Here is a 22,662-nt window from a genome sequence, read left to right on the forward strand (position 1 = left end):
GTTGGGTCAAAATATGATAAATACATGTAATTGAGATCCCCTGCTTTAATTTCAATGAAGATTTTGGTGGATCTTGTAAATGCATTTATTGTAAATACCAACCAAATTCTGTATAATAAGTACTACCAGACAAAAAGTGATGTCAGAAGAAGCACTTTTTTTTTGAAGTTAATTTTATGACACCTTTGATGAAAAAAAGATTTTGGACATGAAGCCAGCGGGCAGCGTCTAAAAAACTACATCCTGTAATTCTTACAGATCGCTTAACATTGGATTTCAATAGTGAAGTTAATAATAACTTTTTAATATTGAAGTTACTAATAACTTTTTCTCAAAGACCAAGAAGAATGAGATATTAGCATAATTTTTTCTCCTGCCCTTTATAGCCAACTTGTGCTCTTGTGCCACGATTTTTAAATGCCATAATGAAAAATCAGTCATTGACGTGACTAGGCGAATATCTTATTGACTAAGCGGTAGATTAACTTCTGAAGATTATGTTGCCATAAAATTTTGTAAGTAATATATAAGTAATATTAATTGTTGTATTTTTATTATTATATTAAGTTTATTTTTCTGATTTGAATTTATCAATAAATTTCATTTGAAAATTAAAATTTTCAGTTTGATACCATTTTTAGAAGTATTTTTTAAAAACAATTTTTAGCTCACTTTACACATTCTGTTTATGCACTAAATTTGAACTAAACTAAGGTTCAAAAAATGTACCTCAAAAATATTAATTTTTTATTTCTCATTCTAATTAAATAGTCATTAATTCCTTAAATATTTTAATAACTCTAAGTATTAAATTCTGGTTACTAGTATTTTAAAAAAATGCATCAATGCTGCAATTGCATCAATTTTAGTTTTGCGTTCATTTAAAGAAAATTTTAAAAAACAATTTACAAAAATATCACATTTTTATTTTTTATATAAGTTTATTAACATATTTTATTAAAAAATTGGAATTTTACAATTATTTTTTAAAAATTATTTACCACGCGCTTTGCACATTACGTACACTAAATTTCCACTAAATTTAGTTTAAAAAAATATACCACCAAAAAATGTTAATTTTTTATTTATAATTTTAAGTTTATCTCATTAGATAATCATTAAGTTCTGCATAAAAAAAAATTTATTTTTCTATATTTTTTAAAAGTATTTTTAAAAATTTAATTTAACACACATATGTTGATTAATATTAAATCAGAATCAGTTTTAATACTGATTTATCATTTTATTGATAAGCAATCTAATATTATTGGCAGTACTTTTCACTTCTTTTCACTAGCCTCACCGTAATAATTGATGGTTTTTTATTAATTGCGTTAAACCAAAATGAAAAATTTTCTCAATTTTCCTTGATCATAAGCAGTTAATTATTTGCCACAAGTTTCCCGCAAGTTTCCCGAAAATATGTGCTGCATTTTTGTGAAATTATTTATTTATTTTTTTTTTTTTGTGATTCGCAAGTATTTCATATAATTTTTGCTTTCATTTTAAATAAATACTTACAATTCAGCATATTTTTGGTAGTAGCAAAAATTTCAATTGACTAATTAACTTAATTAAGTTGCATTTTCCTATTGAAGTCCTTGTTGTTGTTATTTTTGCTTTTGTTAATGCCATTTTAACTTAATTTATTTACAAACACAATTCCTATATAGACACATATACATATATATAAACATTTTAATACTTCAATGTTATATATATACATACATTTATATATATGTTATATGTATATAAATTCTTTGTTTTTGTTCGGTTTTCTCCTTACGAGTATATCTGCTAATCCAGTTTCTTTATGGCTTCTCTGTCGTTTGACTGACAGACAAACGACGACTGCCTGTATCTGTTATTTTCTCATCAATCCTTTCATTAACAAGCAGGAAGCAATGCTATGAGCAGAGTTAAGTGTTTAAATATTTTCGTAGCGCATTACAAAGATACAAAGACTGATTAGATGCTATTATTTTAAAAGCGAAAACAATTTAACTTACTTTCCTACACCAAACAGACCGCCTACGACAACGATGCCTGACGTCCCACACCGCCAACACCGCCAACACCCCAAACACCACCGCATACGGTACAATGTATATTGCAATTTGCCAAAAACTGTAAAACTCATAAAAGTTTATTTGTTTTGTGTATCTTACGGATATAAATAAAGTAAATGAAAGTATATGTATCTCTCTGACTTAAGGGTATAAGTGAATGAGTGTATACGTAATTGCAGCATTCACCAGCATTCACCAGCATTTCAAATTCATTTCCTTCCTGTTCTGTTTGGTGGCCAAAAATGTTCTGCTAACCGAAATCATTCACAATAGTGCCAACTAACAATCGGTTTAAGCGCTCGCTCTTCCTCTACATAAGCCACTGTGTTCGCTACACTTAAAGTCGAGCTCATTAGTTATACAGATTCGTGGCCATAATCGTGGTACTTGCTAAATAGTTTTGTTTGCAATACAAAATTTCATTTTCCCAAAACTGTTGGATTAAATGTATCTTTCCTATTTGCTACATTCGTATTTGCATTTGTGTTTATTTGTATGTGTGTATCTCTGTGTTGGCTGTTGTGTTTGGATTACATACTATTTGAATTTATCTTTCAGCTGAAGAGACTAGTAGTATAATTTTGGGTCTGTCTGTATCCACAACGCGTTTCAGGTAAAATAAACAAAACAAATGCTCATATTTTGTTTTAGGAACCTTCTCGCTTCTCCTCCCGACTGGGAATACCTTTCAGTTTCGGATGTCTGCCTTTTTGAAACAATAAAAAGCGAATTTCTTTTGTGTTATGCGTGTGCAAATGTCGTGAATGTCGTAAATGTAATGCAGAATTAAGTGTGTACGTATGTATATGTGCGTATCTGTCAGTACTTATATATATTTATGTACTAAATCCTAAACAATATTGCCACTTCTTAACGTTGCTGCGTTACAAGACCGACCCAATGCTTTCGAGTTTTGTACATCTGTCAGTTTGTCAGTTTGTCTGTTTGTTACTTTATCTTTGTCTTTCATCGTTTGCATTTAACTAATAAAACGGCAAGTAAATAGAAATCTTGGGTTTTCTCATGTCTTGGGTTTTGTTTAGGTACGTAGCTCTTGACTTGCTCTATGTGTTTGCCAAGCGAATTCCCAACATTCAGTATTTGTCCACATTTCTTGGCGTATTCCATAGATTTGCTTCGGCTACTTACTCCCTACTAAATGTTGCTTAACTCTGTTAAATTTAGCGTAATTTATTTTTTATTTACCTTGCGATTAAATAGCCTCCTCAACAATATGTTACTTGATTTATTATGTTTCGGTGGCAACTGTTAGTTTTGTGTTTTCGTTCCTTGACTTGAAGTAGTCATTTGGCTTTATTCAGTTACTAAATCATTTCTGGCAGTACAAGTTTATTTCCATACTTTTTTCCCACTGTATCTACATAACTCAAAGTCTAACTTTTAAGTTGAAGTTGTAGTGCCTTTTGTGCGTTAACACGCAACTTATGTTGTTGACGGCATAAATTGATTTAAATGACTTAAGATTTTTATTCATTTTGATGGCCGATTATTAAAACCAATGACAAAATATTAATTTAATGTTAGAAGTTATGATATATGAGTACTCAAAACAATTTTAAAAAATATTAAACTACTTAAATTGTCCAAGTTATAAGAAGACCGCCATAAATCGTCAAAATATCGAAAATGAATTTCATTAAAAAATACTAAGAGTATTTAAAAAAACAATAAAGTGTGTTTCAATGAACTGATCAATTAGCCTGTTTCACATAAGGTTAAATGGGATTACTTATTTACTAACTTAATTTGCCATAATATCACGTTATTGGGTTTCAGCCTGACGCCGATATAAAGTAATTCTGATTATTTTTTAGAGTAAATCTTTTTCCATTAAGATTTCTTCAGTTCTCGACTTATAAAGTACGGTTATCATCTTATACATCTTGCCACCATCATATCTACAAACGTTCTCTTTGCATATCTCATTGCAGAGCAGTTTTAAAACTTTTATTTATGGTTTCTTTTCGTTCATTCTTGCGACATCTCCACACCAACGTTGTTTTTCGCTCTTCATTAAAGCTTTTTCGGTTCATATGATCTCCTCGATGGATGAATGCAAACATTTTTCAAAAGACTGTTCTTACGAATAAAAGTATACGTCTATATATTAAAAGTTTTTCATGGATGTCCAACATCAAACGAAGCTATCGTATCATACCACAACACTTCGAAGCTTAAGAAGCAATAAAAGCAATGGAATAAAAAAGTGAAGTTCTGAAAAAAAGATAGACTGTAATTTAAATTTTAAATATTATGACTGCTTTTTTATGATTGTCTAGGATATGTTATATGTAGTGTAATATTAATAATAGTACTATGAAGTCTAACTTTAATAATATTTATTATTATTTTATTAATTGAAATATACCAGCAATTAAATCAAGGATTATTAAATTTAATTTAATAAATTAAATTAAAATCAATTGGAAGTCATCATTTCAAAGTTTCGGCTCCATTCGTAAAGTTTAATTTTGTTTGACTTAAGCACTGGCCATGGGTGAAATTAAGATATTTTGAATTATTTGAATATTACCCATTATTCACCCAATATACTGAACACCATTGACACCGGTGAACTCGAAAATCAATAGGTTATATGGTATTTATCATATATAGATCATTTGCAGACCTTAAGTTTTAGAATTCTTGAAAACACATATTAATTAATATGATATTCAAAAAAAAAACTAAACAAATAAGATATGCCTCTCGCTATGTTCAAATCAACTAAGGTAGATAAGGTGCCATAAGATCTAAAGCCATTGAAAGATACGTATTGAGTAAAGAGATCGTAAAAAAAAATTAAATAAAATTAAAATAAAAAAAATTAAAGTAATTAAAAATTTGTCTTGATCTGTTTGACACAGAACTCTTTATACAAGTATCACAACAAATTTATCATGACTTATAGAGTCCTTGAAAGACAGTTCTCAAGTAAAGCGAAGAAATTCTAATAAAAAAAATTAAAAAGAAATTAAAAATACATTAAAAACAAAAAATTAAAAATTTGTCTTACTCTGTTCGACTCAAGACTTTTAATACTAATTAATTTATGGTAACTAATTTACCATAAAATAAGTATTTTGAAATTTTATATATAATTTTTAAGGAAAATATACAAAATCTTCAATTAAAGAAACTCACCACCTATAATATTGTTAACTTACCTTTAAGTCTTTATTTATATTGTTAAAAAAATGTTTAAAAAAATTTTAAAAAAATTTGAAAAAAATTAAAAAAAGAATTTAAATTTCAAATGTGTTTATCTGAATAATTTTATTTTTTCATATTTTTTTAATTATATTCTAATATTTTTTTCTTTCTTTTCTCTTCAAATTTCTTTTTAGATTTTTATAAGCTTAATGAGTTGCTAGGAGGCAATTTTCATTGAAGCGAAATAACAACAACAACAACAACAACAACAACAACAATATTAACAACAGTTTCAAAAGCGAAGAGATTAAGTTAAGCACATAAAGCACCTCGAGCATTAAGTGCAGTGTTGCAAAAATTTTATTTAAAAAAGGCTTAAAGAGAAACAGCTGCAAATACAGCAACAAAGAAAACACAACAATAACAACAGCAACAAAAAGAGAAAAAGAAAACATTGAAGAATTTAATAAAAATAAAAGTGAAATAGGGAAAACATAAAAACAAAAACAGAAGCTGTGAAGTGAACCATAAATAATTTTGTTATATGCAATTGTCTCTCATGCAAGTTGAGTCAGCAGAGAGAACGCGTGCCGTGACAAAAAAAAGGCGTTAATACAAGCAATAAGAAGCAGCATTCACAGTACCAGCAACGCAAGAGCGCTAAAAAAGCAGTAAAGTAGCTGTAATTGAAGTCATACGACGAGGGGAATAAAGAAATTCCTAACTGGCGGCAAACAAAATTAACACAAAAGCATACAAGAAGTTATTTTGACAGTTTGTATTTAAAAATAAAACGCAGCAGAGAAAAGACAAAGCACAAAGAAGCAAAAATCGCCAAGCCAATCAAAGCAATCTCAACCTCAACCTCAATCGAAGTCTTAATCGCTGTCTCTGTCTCTGTCGCTGTCGCAGTCGCAGTCTCTGTCACAGTCACAGTCGCTGCATTATAAGCAGAACAAATATCAGCATACTTTAGACTGACAGGATAAAAGTAGAAAACATTTTTTTTTGTTTTTGTTTTTTTTTTTTCTGAAATATAAAAGAACAAAAGAAGTGAACAATTTTATATCATTTTTGTCTTATTTATTTTCTTATTTTTGTCGCTGCTTTGTTGCTTGATAACTTAAAGTGATTGTCAAATAAATCAATTTAAAGCGCTGCAAGTGGCGTACCAAGACAACAGACTAGACAACCTCAAGTGACCAGAAGATGTCAGATTTTGATGATCAACTTCATACACGCGGCAACAATAAACCAGCAATACTTGTGGCGCTGTAGATGATGACGTAGTTGGCGTTAATGACATTACAAGCACAAAAGCTTCAAAACAAATAAAAAAAAAAAAGCAGTAGCTGCAGCAGCGCAGATAAAGTAGAAAATCATAATATAAAATAAAATAAACAGAATCTCTATTCAAGTAACTTTCGTTATGTGCTATCGGCAAGATTTTATATAATTTGACATGTAAACGTGACTGGAAGCGTAATAAAGAAACAACATCCACAGCAACAACAATAAGAACAAGCGTAATAACAAAAACAACAACTGCAATCAAAAGCCACAACAAATATAATAGACACAACGTAACTACAACAACAACAACAAGGACTAGACGTTAAGCTTAATCATTAAAAATCATAAAGTTGCCAACTTTTGTCATTTTCGTTAAAGCGACAGAAAAGTAGAGCAACAAAAGTAAAGACAAAAACAAAAACCAGAACAACAATAACATTATTAAAAGTAAAAAAGTAAATTAGTTTAATATAAAAAAAAATAAAAAAAAAATCCAACAACAACATTAACAAAAACAATGCTGTAAACATTATTTGTTTTTGTGATTTGTGTTTGTGTTTTCCAAAAACATTTTTAAAAGCAAGTCAAAGCAACATCCGCTTGAGAACGGAAATTATTCTTAAACCACAAAGTATAAGTATAAATAAAATAAAAAAAAAACCAAAACAAAAAAAAAACAGCAAGAAAATTAAAAATTAATAATAGCTAAGGTTTGCAGGCATTTGTAAACAAGGACAAAATACATACAAAACAACAACAACAACAACAACAACAAAAATGGAAACAATAAAAATATTTCGCCTGCTGCGTACGAATAAACGCGCGCAGCAAAGGCAACAAAATCGTTTACTGCTCATAATGGTTTGCTTGCTATTTGCCTGTTACAGTTTCCAAAGTACCGCTGCCTGCCCCACTGACTACTGCACCTGTAAGTGGAGAGGAGGCAAGCAAACAGTCGAATGCGGCAATCGACTCTTGCCCGTTATACCGGAGAACATGGATCCAGGCACACAAGTGCTCAACTTTTCCGGCAACAGCCTGCAGGTGTTGCAAAGTGAGCGGTTTCTGCGTTTGGACCTATTAAATTTACAAAAAATATACTTGGCACACAACCAACTCATACGCATACATGAGAACACCTTCCGGGGCCTATCGAACCTGGTTGAATTGGACTTATCTGAGAATTTACTGCAACACGTGCCAAGCGAAACGTTTCAGGACTACAGTTCGCTGATGCGCCTTTCGCTCAGCGGTAATCCTATACGTGAAGTGAAAGCTTCAGCTTTTCGTTACTTATCCTTTTTGACAACACTTGAGCTGAGTAATTGTCAGATCGAACGCGTCGAGAATGAGGCGTTCGTAGGTATGGATAACCTGGAATGGTTGCGTTTAGACGGTAATCGCATTAGTTTTATACAAGGTACACACATACTACCGAAGTCATTACATGGCATTAGTTTGCAAAGCAATCGCTGGTCATGTGATTGCCGACTATTGGACTTGCATGAGTGGTTAAACAGTAACAAAATTCCACAAACCGAGGAGCCCAAATGTGTGGATCCACCACGCCTTAAAGGTCAAGTAATTAAAACGTTAAAACGAGATGAGTTGGCGTGCTTGCCCGAGGTTAATCTCACTTCGACACACACTGAAATATCTGAGGGTCGGAACGTGTCCATCGTGTGTATTGTACGTGCCATACCCGAACCAAAAATTTTATGGCTATTCAATGGTCAGGTCATGACAAACGACAGTTTCGGCGACAATCTGCGCATGAGTTACTACATTGACGAAACCGGCAATGCTGAAGAGAAGCGCAGCGAAATATTCATTTACAATGTAAGCGCTGGGGATAATGGCACATTTTCGTGCGTTGGACAAAATGTTGCTGGGACCATATTTAGCAACTATTCACTACGTGTCATCATTAAGGAACCACCCGTAGTCAACGAGGTGTCCTTCCCACGTGACTACATGAATTATATTATTGCCAGCAGCACAGGTGCTGGTGTCATATTTGTAGTGTTACTGTGCACAATTGTGGTCAAATGCAAGCAGCGTCAACCAAAAAAGCGTAAGAAGTGCCGCAGCAGTAGCGCAGCTGCAAGTGTGCCCGGTAATACTAGTTCCACTGATGGCAGCACAAACGATACTGGCCTAATGAAATGTTCATCGATTTTAAATGATGCCGATAGCCTAAATGGCAGCTCAGGCATGCTTATGGCCGAAGGCATGACACCCACTAAAATGTGCAAGGAAAATGGTGTCATCATTGGTGGACAAATGAAACAGAACTTGTTGTTGTACGCACCAGCACACTACCAACAACAGCAACAGCAACAATCGCTGGATGCTTGTAGCGCCAGCGCTGCACAGGCCCTACAGCTCAATGTCAGCTTAGCCAATGCGCACGCTGCAAGTGGTACGCCACCACCACTAATGATTGGCACTGCACTAGGTACTACTATTGCATACTGTTCTCCACCCTCTTCGGTGCGTAACTATCAAGAAAAAAATCCAGATTTAGTTAACGATGCGGAAAGTGTTAAGCAAAAATTGAAATCGGCCACATCACTAGATACTGACTACGATGCAGCCAGTGACTGTTCAGGCCCATGCAGTATACAAGGACTGAACGTACCAGTGCAGTACGAGAATTGCTATCAATTAACACCACAGTTTGGCTCTCAAATCATACGGCCCAACATGAATACTAATGTTACAGCAGCATCACGCTTTGCCGCCATGACGACTCTACCACGTGGCATGCAATTAAAAACAGTCATGAACAATTTAAGCACAGTACCACAACACCAGGTGGATGTGCACTTAAATCCAGTATGCTTTTTGGGACAAGATGGTTTCGCTTACGATTACAGCAACGCGCATTTACAGCAGCAACCACAGTCACATCATCATTTACACTTGCAGCCTCAGCATTCTTTGGGTGCTACACCACCATCTCAAGCAACCGCCCAGCAAGCACAGCAAAATTTTTATCGCACCTTGCCACATAATCGTGCACACAAGCAACAGCAATTTGCCGCTTCAGCTGCAAATTCTGGAATGCGTTACAGTCTTGAAGCTGAACTTTTACAACGTTCCGGAACGCCCACATATGACAAATATATGCCAAATGTACGCTTCACAGCCGAAGGTTATCCACAGCCACAACCAGAACAGCTCGTACAATATCCCTCACCACCGGAAGGCTACAAAAGTACAAATAGTCCAAAAATTGGCGGTAATGCCGACAGCAGTATGGGTGGTGCATCCACAATATCCGCAGTAGCATTCCAACAATGGCCACCATGCTTACCCGGCTATCATGCACAGCCGATACGTTATCCACCCACAATTGTTGGTGTTCTCAGTGCACAACCAACATCAACTCCAGCAATTGGAGCAACACAACAGCAACAACAACAACAATTGCAACAAAAGTCGAACACAACAGTGGCACTTGCAGTAACCAGTCAAACACAAACACAACCATGTGTCAGCAACAGTAGTGGATCATCGATAACCGGCAGCACCACAGGTACTCCAGGCACAATTATGGACATGAAAAAACGTTGTGTTTCCTCACAAGCCGATGCATCCACAATACCAGAATGTGACGAGAATGACGTTTCACCCACCACATCCAATGCAGGTCTGACCGATGCTGCAGCAGCAGCAGCAAAAACTTCAACAACAACAACAACAACTACAACAACAGCAGCAGCGGCAGCTTTGGTTGGTACTGACTCTGCAGCGTTGACTGAGGAAAAATCCAAATTAAGACATCTTAACGGTCCACTTGCTGATAGTCCTGACGAGGGTTACGTTGGCGATTCGCATGAAGGCGCCGACATATGACAACGGGATGCTAATTGCACATATGCAAGTGCGAAGGCTCTAGATGATTCTGTAGCACTGTAAGCAAGCCACTTGACATAATTGCTTTAATTTTATTTCAATTGATTATTCTATGTGTCTGCTAATTAATGATTTAAGTTATTTTAAGGATCAATCAAAGGTACATAAATTTAAATATATATTTTAAATCGTTTTATCTTCAACAAAAATCATTTCAAGACTTTAAGTATATCGTCTAAGAATCCTTTTGCGCTTCCTGGAGTTATTGTTATGAGGTGTCCTTTCACCGAATAGTCTACTTCGATTCCTTTTAAATTTATTTCTAACAATTTTTATCATATTTCAATTTAATGAACTCCATGTATTTATAGTCACTTTTATTCATTAATTGATCAAATTCTTAAATTAATATCGTCAAATTTCTATGTAGGAATTAGAGCTTCAATTATTACTTAAGCCATTACATGCTTCGATTATTTTAATATTCAAATATTGTTTTGTTCGAGTGTTTTAATTTTCGAATATAGTTGTGTTTAAATATTCGACATGAACACCAACAAACCGGTCGAATATGTTCAATTGGCCTAAGCATTGCACGCTATCACTTAACCCACGTTCACTATACTGACTATACTTTATGCAGAATTTTGCACTCATTCTCACTTTTTCACTAAATATACGAATTTTTGTTAAAATTCGAAAATAATAATTAATAAATTAAATAAGTGTAGACACCTATTTCACATATTACATGACATTTGCTGTAACATAAACTTAAACATCTTCAATCATAACAATAGGCGCTAACATTTTCGAATATTATATGGTGTTCGAATATTAAATATACATTTGTTGTTATTATTTATTATATTTGTTATATACAAAATTTAACGAAATTTAAATGAACCAAAAAAGAGATTTACTGTTCGAGCAGCTCTAACAAATCCACAACTCAAAGAAATGTGTTATCTATTCAAATCTTCGAATTTATGTATGCTCAAGTTTTATGCTATAAACACTTATAATTTAATAAGTTTACTTATACGCTTTCGATCGAGAATCACTTTAGTATAATTTTCATTTTCGATTGGTATATCTCGAGCGAAATATACAATACTTAAGATTAATTTCTGACACTCCAGATATTTTGTCAGAATGGCAAGCTGACAGGAGAATTATGATTTGATTTGACATATGTATTTATGAAGGACATAAATGCCTACTAACACAACTACATTAGATTAATCTAAAAACATTGGATGGGGGAACGAAAATTTGACGGTTCATGAGTAAATCTAGACCGAATCCAGATTTATTTTCTATTCAAATATTAATTAAATATTCATGTTGCCATATAAATTTATTTAAAAATGTATTATATTATCACAAAGAAACACAGTTTTAGTAAACTTCTGGTTTCCATTGGAACTAAGGCTCTGCTCACACCATTATTCCTCATTATCCTCGCTCTCCCATTTTGTGAAACCGGGTACAGTAATAATAATAACAGAATCTAATAAAATATTATTGCGACTGCTGTTTCTTAAGAATGTTCAGTTTGTTCAATTTTTTTCTAGTTTAGATTAGGCACTAGGCACAATGAATAATACATTTCGCTACTCAAATATTAATATTGTAATCTGGTCACCTTATAAACAAAAAGTTTCAATTACACACAAAGCCCCGTACAAAAGGCTGCCAGAACAAAAGAAACTTTCCAACTGAAAAACAAAAGGTTGCCATATTTTGTGCCTGCACTGCACTTCGTACCTGGGTTTGGTTTTTTCGTGAGGAATTTTTTGTTTCGCTCCTTAATATTTTTTCTAACAACATTTATATGAATTTTATTCCTTTTTGGAGATTTTATTTTATTTTTTTCTTCTGCTTTCTCATTGGAATAAAAGCAGACTTGTACGATTTTATATTCGTTGATGTAATTGAAAAAGTTTTCATTTAATTTAAACTTTGTAATATTGTGTGCTACTCGCACTCGCACTCCTAGCACTCCTCGTCCTCCTTGCCACTCGTCCTCCTCATCCACGTTTCATATCCCTGTACCCGTGCACACCAAGAAATATTCCGTTTGTTATGGTTGGCACAAGAAGTGGAAAGGTGGTTAAGCTGAAGCCTATTTTAAGTAGTCGTAGTCTCAGTTTATTTCGTATTTGTCTTAAATTTCCTTTGTGCTTTCTTTGTATTTCATTGTTATTTTTACCAAATTTCTTATTTTTTTATTGTATTTCCTTTTTTATTTCTCAGACAATTGAAATTATTTAACGTTTCTTTTCTTTTAATTTTTTTTTTTACCTTCTCACGGTTTTTTTTTCTTAATGTTTTTAGGTTAGCAGATTGAGTTAGTTGGGGTTAAACTGTGCCGAAGTGCGTCTTACTGAGGTGATACTAGGAAATTAAGCAGAGAAATTTAAACTGCAAAAAAAATGTTTATGGAATTCGTCTTGTGCAAATATGTGAATGAATTGTGAAAGCAATTTAAGGGATGTATTCGTCCTTTTTCCTTTGTTCCTTATTAGAGACTTTAAAGAGTCGTAGAGAATTTTTGGAAAATTACTTAGCGCTCTAATCCAGCAGCTTACTATGTACTTTCATTTCATAGTATTTTACAGTTTGAGCAGTTCAGCATTCATGTGGGGTGAGAGGAAAAGTGCTCGCTGACGGTACGAGTCGGAAAAGTAATTAAAATATCAATTATGTTTATTGACTAATACTTCTACATGTTTAAGTTAATTTAGAATTCCTTATAACTTGAACCAAATAACAGAGAAACCTGAGCTATTTTTTTACAATTTTAACATGATTGCTTTGTGATATAAATATATACCTGTGCTATAGAATTAGAAAGAAACTTCTATGAAAACCTCAAAGTCACCATTTAAGTTATCAACCACTAAGAATCAAATAATTATATGCTATATGCTATAGAATTAGAGAAAAACTTCTATAAAAACCTTAAAATCACCATTCAAGTTATCAACCACTAAGAATCTAATAATCTGTTAAAATGAATGCCCTGTAATATGAATATATATTACAGAAGCTAACCAAAACTTTTATAGATAGTAAACAACCAGGTTGATCATATTCCGTTAAAACCTAATAACCTGATCTTCTGTTTGAAGTATGTTATGGTCAACTTCCACAATTTTTTTTATATAATCGAAGTCATCTAAATTTTGGGGCAAACTTGGAACTTGACGATTCCATAGAGTAGTGATATTTCTTCCACCTTAAACACGTTCGACAAGTTCGTGAGGCGCAAAAGAAATTAATTCTATACGATATACTAGAAATAAGGTAATTAAGTTTATTTATTATAAAATTTTTATTTACTTATGTTTATTAGACCTTAAATTATATATACTTGAATTAAAGTTAATAATATATGTAACTTAAATATGTCAATATATATGAATATGTTTGTATGTATAAATATGTATATAAATAATATACATATAATGTTGTAATAATACATACTTTTTAAAATTTTTAAGACATACCAATATACGAGTATAATATATTGTTTAATTAATTTTGATCATATGTATGTATACATAAAATGCTAATACTGTCAAAGTTTTCTTAAGTGGACACTAATAATAGTATACCAACTCTGTTCAGTAAAGAAAGAACTCTACATTCGAAAGGAAGTACTTTGTATAAAAGAAAAAAAGTTGGGAACTATATACATTGCACTGTTGAGCAAAAACTTCATTCAAGACGGCGTCTGTTTCATGATGTTTTCAATGTATATATATAAATGGGCGCATGTACATATATATCCAAGTATTTATAATTTATAGATATACAGTGAATGTATTAACAAATTTATATATATGTATATATATGAAACTTAAGAACTTTTGATATAGTATATAATACTGACATTTACGTTTCTAATAATTGAGTGGTTTATATTCTAAATTTTTTTTACATTTTTTAAAAAGAAATATTTTTTATCTTTTAATATTTGTTACAAAATGCTACAATATGAATTTATTTACAAAAAGTATAAAAGGAGACATTAATGTTGTAAATAACCAAATTAAACCGAACTATTAAAACTATATTTTTTAAGTCGGTAAAGTGAAAGTAACTCGATTTTAATTATTGAATATAAGAGAACAAAAAAAGAATTTAAAAAAAATTCTGTAAATACTTTTATGAAAACAAAATAAATTGTAATATATAACTCTAATTGTTAGAACAGTTAGTGAAGTATCAAAAAAACAATTAATTATATGTGTGTCAAGACTTTTAATTTATGTTTATCAGTAATTAATGTATCAGGTGACATAGGGGATAATTGCTTCTTAATAAAAACTAGTGATCTTCAATAATTTTCCACATAAACAACAAAAAGGATATGCATATATATGCATATATACATTTTATATTTATTAATCCGATAGATCCCATCGTGCTATAAATATATAAACATATTGTCAGCCAGATGTCAACAAAATACGATCAGGATGCCATCAAGTCATCATTAAAATGTCAAAGAAATGACATTATGACGTCATCAGGATCTGATCATGAAAATGTAATCAACTTGTCATAAAGATGTCTTAAGAATGCCATCAAAATGCAATCAAGATGATTCAAGATGCCAATAAGATGTCACGAAGATAATCACAGAAGCTCATTGAGTTACCATCAGAATATTATCATTATGTTATCAAGATGTTATCAAAATTATGATTATGATGTCATCAAGTTGCTATTAAAATATTATTAAGATGGCATCAAGATTTCATGAAGTTGTATTTCAAAGATATTGTCAAGATCTTACTGAGATGCATTATAGATGTCATCAAAATATCGTCACGATGTCAACAAAATGTCATCAAGATGTCAACAAGCTGGCATTAAGCTGTCATCAAGTTGTTATTAATATAACATCTAGATGTGATTAAGTTGTCGATATGCCATCAAGATCTTATCAAAATGTCATTAAGATGTCAAAACATTATTACTATGTTATGAATAGATCAGCATGTAAACAAAATGTCGATATCAAGGTGTCATTAAAATATCTTCATATCATCAAAATGATGAAAAATAGAATACTTTAATACTTTATTTATATATAATTTTTGAAATTTTTATTACAAATTTGAAGCTGTTAGTCATTAAAATCATACATTCTAGTATTATTTTCTTTAATTTGAGATGGTAGATGAGATGTTGCTAATATATCCTGACAGTTAGACATGTCACCTCAGCATACGCTTTAATTACTAACAATAGGACTTCTGTACAAATACATGCTAAATACATGTAAATACATGTACATGCTGAATAAATGAATACATGAAAAATAATACCAACAATATTGAAAAACATTAAGAAAATATTTATTTATATATATATATAGATAATATGTGGGAAAAAAACCAAATTTGTAAAACTATGTAATTATGTTAAATAATTGATTTTAGGCAAAATTTTGTACAGTGAAAGGCTTCATGCAAACTTTAGGGCTAAGTAGTTTGAATTGCGATATGGAATTATTCCACAGAAGTGAGTAAAATTGCCAACCATTTGTATATAACATTAAAGAATATTACGTTAAATTAAGAAAAAAAAGTGTAGTTAAAATATTTAGAATAAATCACACTACTTAATGTATTTAGTAAGATAATATTGCATAAAATACAGTTTATAATATACTAAACTAAATAGTAAGCATACAAAAACAAAAACTATAAGATACTATGGTAAGTACTTAATTAATAATACTTTAGTATAAGCAGGGTTTCACTTCGGCCACTGCTGAAGTACAGATATTTTTTCGGTCATTTTCGAAAGAAATACTGAAATTGCAAATTTCTTCGGTCAGTAACGAAGTACAACAGAATTCGGCCACTGCTGAAGTTTAACACAAGCATACATACTTCTAAATAATAGTTGGCTTGAATTCGGCTACCGCCGAAGTTGAAATAGTCATTCAAAAAAACCACACAATTTCGACTGCAGAACCATTTTCGAACTTTGTTGATACGCTTCGGTCAATTTCGAAGATCAGAGCACTTCACCAAATAGTTTAAACTTTCAACGCCACCAAATGCTTATTAATGTCAGTGTAAACTGTTGACATTACACTTTAGTTATGTTATAGTTGAAATGACCTAATCTGGAGGTTCCACGATCAAGATATTGGCAAATTTTTCAAAAAAAGTTTGAAAAATGTTTGTGTATCAAAAAAAAAAAAATTTTGAGCAAAATAATTCTAACTTGCTAAAATCTTGCTCGTGTAATCTGTAGTTAAGCTGAAGTTTAAATGCCCTACACTCAGTATGTACACATGTTTTTAATTTTAAAATTATTGTTTAATTGTTAATAAAATACTTTCTTTGTAAGTTTTTATATGTATGTACTATAAATAGATGAAAAATTACTAGTATCTGTAAAAAGAAACACTACTATGTATATATTAAACATTATGATTTTGAACACCGTATAAAAAAACTGAGAATCAAGTCATTCAGTGTTTTGAAATTGCTATATATAACATAATATATAATAACATATATATATATACATCAAAAAAATTTATAATCATAAGTTCTTTGTCCGAAAGTAAAGTCAGTATACACTTAATAAAATTAGGTGTTAAACTATTAGTAAAAATTAATTATTTTAAGTAAAGAAAAGAAACCAAAATATTTCAATATTGAAACTACTAACCATTTTGGATCAATAAGAGTTCGGTTAGTCTAGAGTTAAGATGCAGGAAAATTTAATGTAAAACATATGTCATATACCGCTCTGTCTGTTTTTTGATGATGTGTAGTAGGTAATTTAATTGTTAATGTATCAGCAAAACAAAATTCAATAAAAAAACATAAAACAAAATAAAATAAACAAACTAAAACATATATATATAAATATAATAATTCAGGAAATAATTAGTAAAAATTAAAAATATAAACTAAAATAATAAAGAATATTGAAATATACTCATTCATATTAAAGCCAACTTAGTTATGTATAAATAAGCATATAAGAATTGTATTGTATCTTGTGCACACTGAAAAAAATTATGTTGTTTTATTTGCATAATAAAACAAATAAATCATTAAAATCACAAAAATTAAAACCAAAAATTTAAATTAAAATTTGAAAAAAAAAATATATATATATATAATATTATAATTATACGTATAAACTAAATTAGGAGAAAACAAAATGTGCAACATTATAAAAAATTCATGGAAAAAAACTTAAATATTTTAAATATTATAGCAAAAATGTATACCGAAGCTAAGTGAATAGCGATAAGACATTAGCATTGTATATATATAATCAATATAAATAAATATATAAGAAAGTACACTTGAAATACAAATAAATTTTAAATAATTACAGTAAAAGTATAAGTAAAATAATTGTCATACACTGCAAAACAGAAAAAAAAATATGTGGAAAACTTATATGATATATAAATTAACTTTTACAAGTATAAAATTGTTGTTGTACTTTGAGAACAGAGCACATCCAGAAAATATAATAAAATGAATTAGTAATTAAACAAAAAATATATTTAAGATATTAAAAGTAACTAATATCAAATACTTTTAGCAAAATCAACTATTTTCAAAATAAGTAAGATATTTTAAAAATTATTTTTAAAAATATTTTGAAACATACTTTTAAAAATATTTTGAATTATATATCAAAAAATATTTTTAAAAAAATATTTTACCAAATATAGTTTAAAATATTTTAAGAATTGTTTTAAAAATAATTTTAAAAAATATTTACAAATTATTGTAAAGAATATTCATAAAAATATTTTAAAAAATGTAAAAACATTAAAAAAATATTTTAAAAAACAATTTTTAAAAAATATTGTAAAAAACATATAAAAAATATTTGAAGAAATATTTAAAAGAATATTTAAAAAAAATTTGAAAAATAGAAAATACTATGTAAGAACACAAAACAATCACTTTCTTAAAAAAAGATAATTTCTAAGTTATACAAATTTTTTTTTTTTATAACTTTAAGTTCTATGTTAAATTTAAATTAATTTATTTTTAATCTTTTTTAAAATAATATAATAATGAATTAATAATTTTTAAAACACAAGCAAAAAAGCTTACAACAGATATTACACTAAAGAAAAAGTTTTTAAATAAAACTAAAAACACTTCATTTGAATAAAATTCAGAAAGGCAAATTTGAAAAAAGATTGTATTAGAAAAAGTGAAATAAATCCACAAAACTAAAAAAAAAACAAAAACAAAAACAAAAATAAAAATAAATTTAATAATGAAGTCACACACATATTAAAAAATAATTAAAAGTGAAATACATTTTAACAAATGATTCAAGTAAAGAAACGTAGCTATACTAATTCTTAAGTTAAATACTAAATATTTAAGTACATAAAATGCTGTAAGAGCGAAACATAAATGATAAATATTAAATATAATGAAAGATGTAAAATGAATTGTTGTTTTATTTTATACTGTATTAGTATTACTCTCAAGGTGAGTCCATTATATACAGGATATATAACGAATCCTTTTTCGCTGTTATATAGAATAAGAGCTGAGCAGTCTCTCACATAAAACTATTACAAAACATTCATCTACTTATATTTTTCTTTAGATCCTTTTTTTTCAATATTTTTAAAAAATCCTTAATCATGCCAAAACAGCACTTTGCACTTCAATGGGTTGTCATCGCTTGTCACATGTTAACCATGTTTATGCGGAATCTTGAATGATATTCGTTAGAGAGCTTAGCCTGCTACTATCAAAACAGCAAGAAATTTCTACATTCGTGCCACACAGAATCGCAACACCCAATATGTTCCACACGTCAAACCCTTTCCCTGTATTAAAAATAGAAGGGCTCTTACAGCAACGGAGATAACGATTGTGACGTCGAGTAAGTTGTATACGAGTAACAATTAGGTTCTCAACAAGTCAACGTCAGATTTTTCTGAAAATGAAAGACGTCTTGTTCTTGCAATAAGCACTGTGCTTGCCCAATTAAGATCAGGATATAGCCAGGATATAACAGTCACTTATGAAATAGAAATACGTTCATACCCCGTTAACATCACAAGATTCTGTCACCTGAAACCAGACTATCTCTGTTCTTATCTAACTCCATATTACTTCCCACATCTCAACCCATTTTAATGTTGTGTATTTGCTTTAATAACAGAACTTTTCTATTTGAACTATATTACATATATGCATATTGTATATGCCACGACTCTTGGGCATCCTTTTTAAGTTTAAAACTATATAATAGTCACTGGGTGCTACATCAAGAGAATAAAGTGAATTAGACCTCAATTTTAAATGAAATATGTATTTTATCAGTTCTTATCATCAATTTACTCGGAATGTTCTGAAAACGAACGGGTCTACGTCACGGACCAACTTGTCCATTTTGAAGGAACAAGTGCAACACAAATAAAAGAAACCACACAAAAAGATTCCGGCATGCTGCAGTAACAACAACTTGATCGAAACTGAAAGCAGAATACTTAATCCCCCTCTGATATCATTTAGTTCTTAACAGGACAAGTTTTAACTTCGGTAAAAGGGGTAAGTGTCATCTGCTGGGTTAGGGTCAGTTGGTAACACAAAATATATATTATCGATTTTACAGAGTATTTTAATTTTATACTACATTGTGACCGAAAAGTTTCCGGTCACAATGTACAAACGCAAAATTCTTAATCTTCATCAATATTTATTTTATCTCCTTCAAAATATGCTCCATTAGAAGCGATACACAAATGCCAACGTTTCTTCCAATCATCAAAACATTTTTTATAGGCGCTTTCCGGTATGGCTTTGAGTTCCCTCTGCGAATTCTGTTTTACGTCTTCTATGGATTCAAAACGCGTTCCTCTGAGTGGTAATTTGAGTTTGGGAAACAGGAAAAAGTCACACGGTGCAAGATCAGGTGAATACGGTGGCTGTTCGATGGTATTTATTGAATGTTGGGCCTTAAAATCGTTGATAATGTTGGCTCGGTGCGAGGGAGCATTATCGTCATGAAAAATCCATGAATTATCCTTCCACAATTGAGGCCGTGGTCTCACGACCGATGCCTAGCTCTCGTGCTATCTCTCTAACACTCACATGAGGATTTTGGAACACGATTTCCTTTGCCTTTTCAATGTTTTCGTCGGTGGTAGAGGTCGAAGGTCGTCCAGAACGCGGCATGTCTTCGACGGTCGTACGACCGTCCTGAAAGGCTTTGTACAACTCATAAACTTGAGTTTTCGATAAAACTGATTCCCCATAAGCCTTTTGTAGCATTCGCAACGATTCTGCACACGAAATTTCGTTCGAAACACAAAATTGGATGCAAACTCTTTGTTCAATATTTTTTTCCATTGTTTTTTTCGCAACGCACTACTGAGGTGAACTGGTTTCAACAGCTGCCGTAAACGAACTGTCTGACAGATCGCGCTCATTTTTGGCATAGTAATTAAGGAAAGTGCTGCCAAACTACATAAACTTAAAATATCGAAAAATATACAGCGCGCGAATTTTAAATGAGAACTTCCGAAAACCTTTCGGTCACAATGTATATTAAAAGAGAATTTTTCTGTTCATATTAAAATATATAACTTTATTCATTGTATAAGAAAGATAATGTACTCGTATTTTTGACACTTTGATCACAATGCCTGAGATAGATTTGTTGGACCTAACATACTTTAATAAATTTGTATACAATATGTCGGGTATCGTAATTATTCTTAAGTATTTTTAAAATAAATTTGAATATCGACTTACCTCTCTTATTGTTGTAACTATTACAGCATAAAAAATAGTGTGAATTTATAACAGAAGTAATATTATTTGCGTTAGTGGAACTGATGGATCGTTATACAATATATCGATATTATAAATTATATTTTAATAATTTTAATCATATATCATATATATTTATATCCAGATCCCTTCCATTGCTACCATATTTATATGAACTGTAATAATATAACATTATAAAGTGATCGGTTCTTACCTTTCCGTATTATGTTAAATTGTTATAACTCATCTCTCAGTTTACGTAGAGTATCAATATTAAGTTGGCTTAGTCCAATACACAATTTATTACATATTTTTCAGAACTTTTAGCAACAAATGATGTTCCAGTAATTGACTAATATGCATATTCATATATGGCGTTATACTCTGGTTGGCTTTGACAAAACATTACAGATTTATAAATTTGCTTTACCCATATAGCACTTTTTACTACAATATCTTTTGGGCCTCACACTAATATGTTTCATTTGCCGTTTTTGTTGGAAGTAATATTATAATAATTGCGAGTTGCTGCCATTGGTGCAAAATGATTACAACTGATGATATACAGTCGATATTTATTCTCGTCCTACAGACACCCGTCCTGATATCCCTATTTACCAACTGCTACATAAACAAAATAGTCACTAACTTATTTTATTTTCTTTTTTGTGAGAAAACTGCGGAAAATAAATACAAGATTACTTCAGAAGAGAAATAGTCCTATGATAATTTCATACTTCAAGGAACTTACTATACCTTACAGAAAACCGCAGATAAGGCTTCATTAAATATTCATAATGTTATAAACTCTTAACATTTTATATGACTTTGCAATAAGTCATCTCGCTAAGGTATGTTTTTAAAATCAGTAATAACCGTTATGGACCAAAGTAATCTTATTGGATATTATATTAAAATAATTAAAAATAATTTAACTAAACTAAAATAAGATTAATGTCAAATAAAATTCTATCGTTTTGAGTAAACTTTAATCTTATACAAATGGTGCTTAAGTAACTTCCTGCAAATTGATTATCATTGAAGATATACGGTTTTGAATAGAACTCGAAGTCAAGATGTTTGAATAAGAAAGAAAGTACGCTCTTATGAGTTGCAAACAGCAACACGTCATCAGCATCCATTAATCAATAAAAATTAAGTATTAAACTTTAATTAGATCAGATACCTTTTTGAGGTAATCTTATATAGTAACGGATAGAAAATTTTATCTCTTCAGTTTTGTTAGTTTTGTTGGAGTATTTATTGATGTATGAGTGGCTTGAGCGGCATATTTTACAGCAGATTATTAATACTATTTATTTGGACCATCATACCAGCAGCGACAAAAAGATTTAATGTTTAGAAAATATAGGTTTTCACAATCAGAAATTTTGTTACGTACATTCTCCATCTGCAATCTGAGTTATCTGCGAATTATTTAAGGCGTTTTG

The 22,662-nt window shown here is 30.5% G+C and overlaps 1 protein-coding gene across 1 annotated transcript; it reads left to right on the forward strand.

Annotated features, from left to right (window-relative positions):
• Nucleotides 1-7,069: 7,069 nt before the first annotated feature.
• LOC119687040 lies at nucleotides 7,070-10,495 on the forward strand. The gene has a single exon (XM_038101184.1). The coding sequence runs from the start codon at nucleotides 7,314-7,316 to the stop codon at nucleotides 10,395-10,397; it is 3,084 nt and encodes a 1,027-aa protein (XP_037957112.1). The 5' UTR covers nucleotides 7,070-7,313; the 3' UTR covers nucleotides 10,398-10,495.
• The last annotated feature ends 12,167 nt before the right edge of the window (nucleotides 10,496-22,662 follow it).

The sequence above is a fragment of the Teleopsis dalmanni genome, chromosome X (genome assembly GCF_002237135.1).
Source record: "Teleopsis dalmanni isolate 2A chromosome X, ASM223713v2, whole genome shotgun sequence".
Taxonomy (NCBI): domain Eukaryota; kingdom Metazoa; phylum Arthropoda; class Insecta; order Diptera; family Diopsidae; genus Teleopsis; species Teleopsis dalmanni.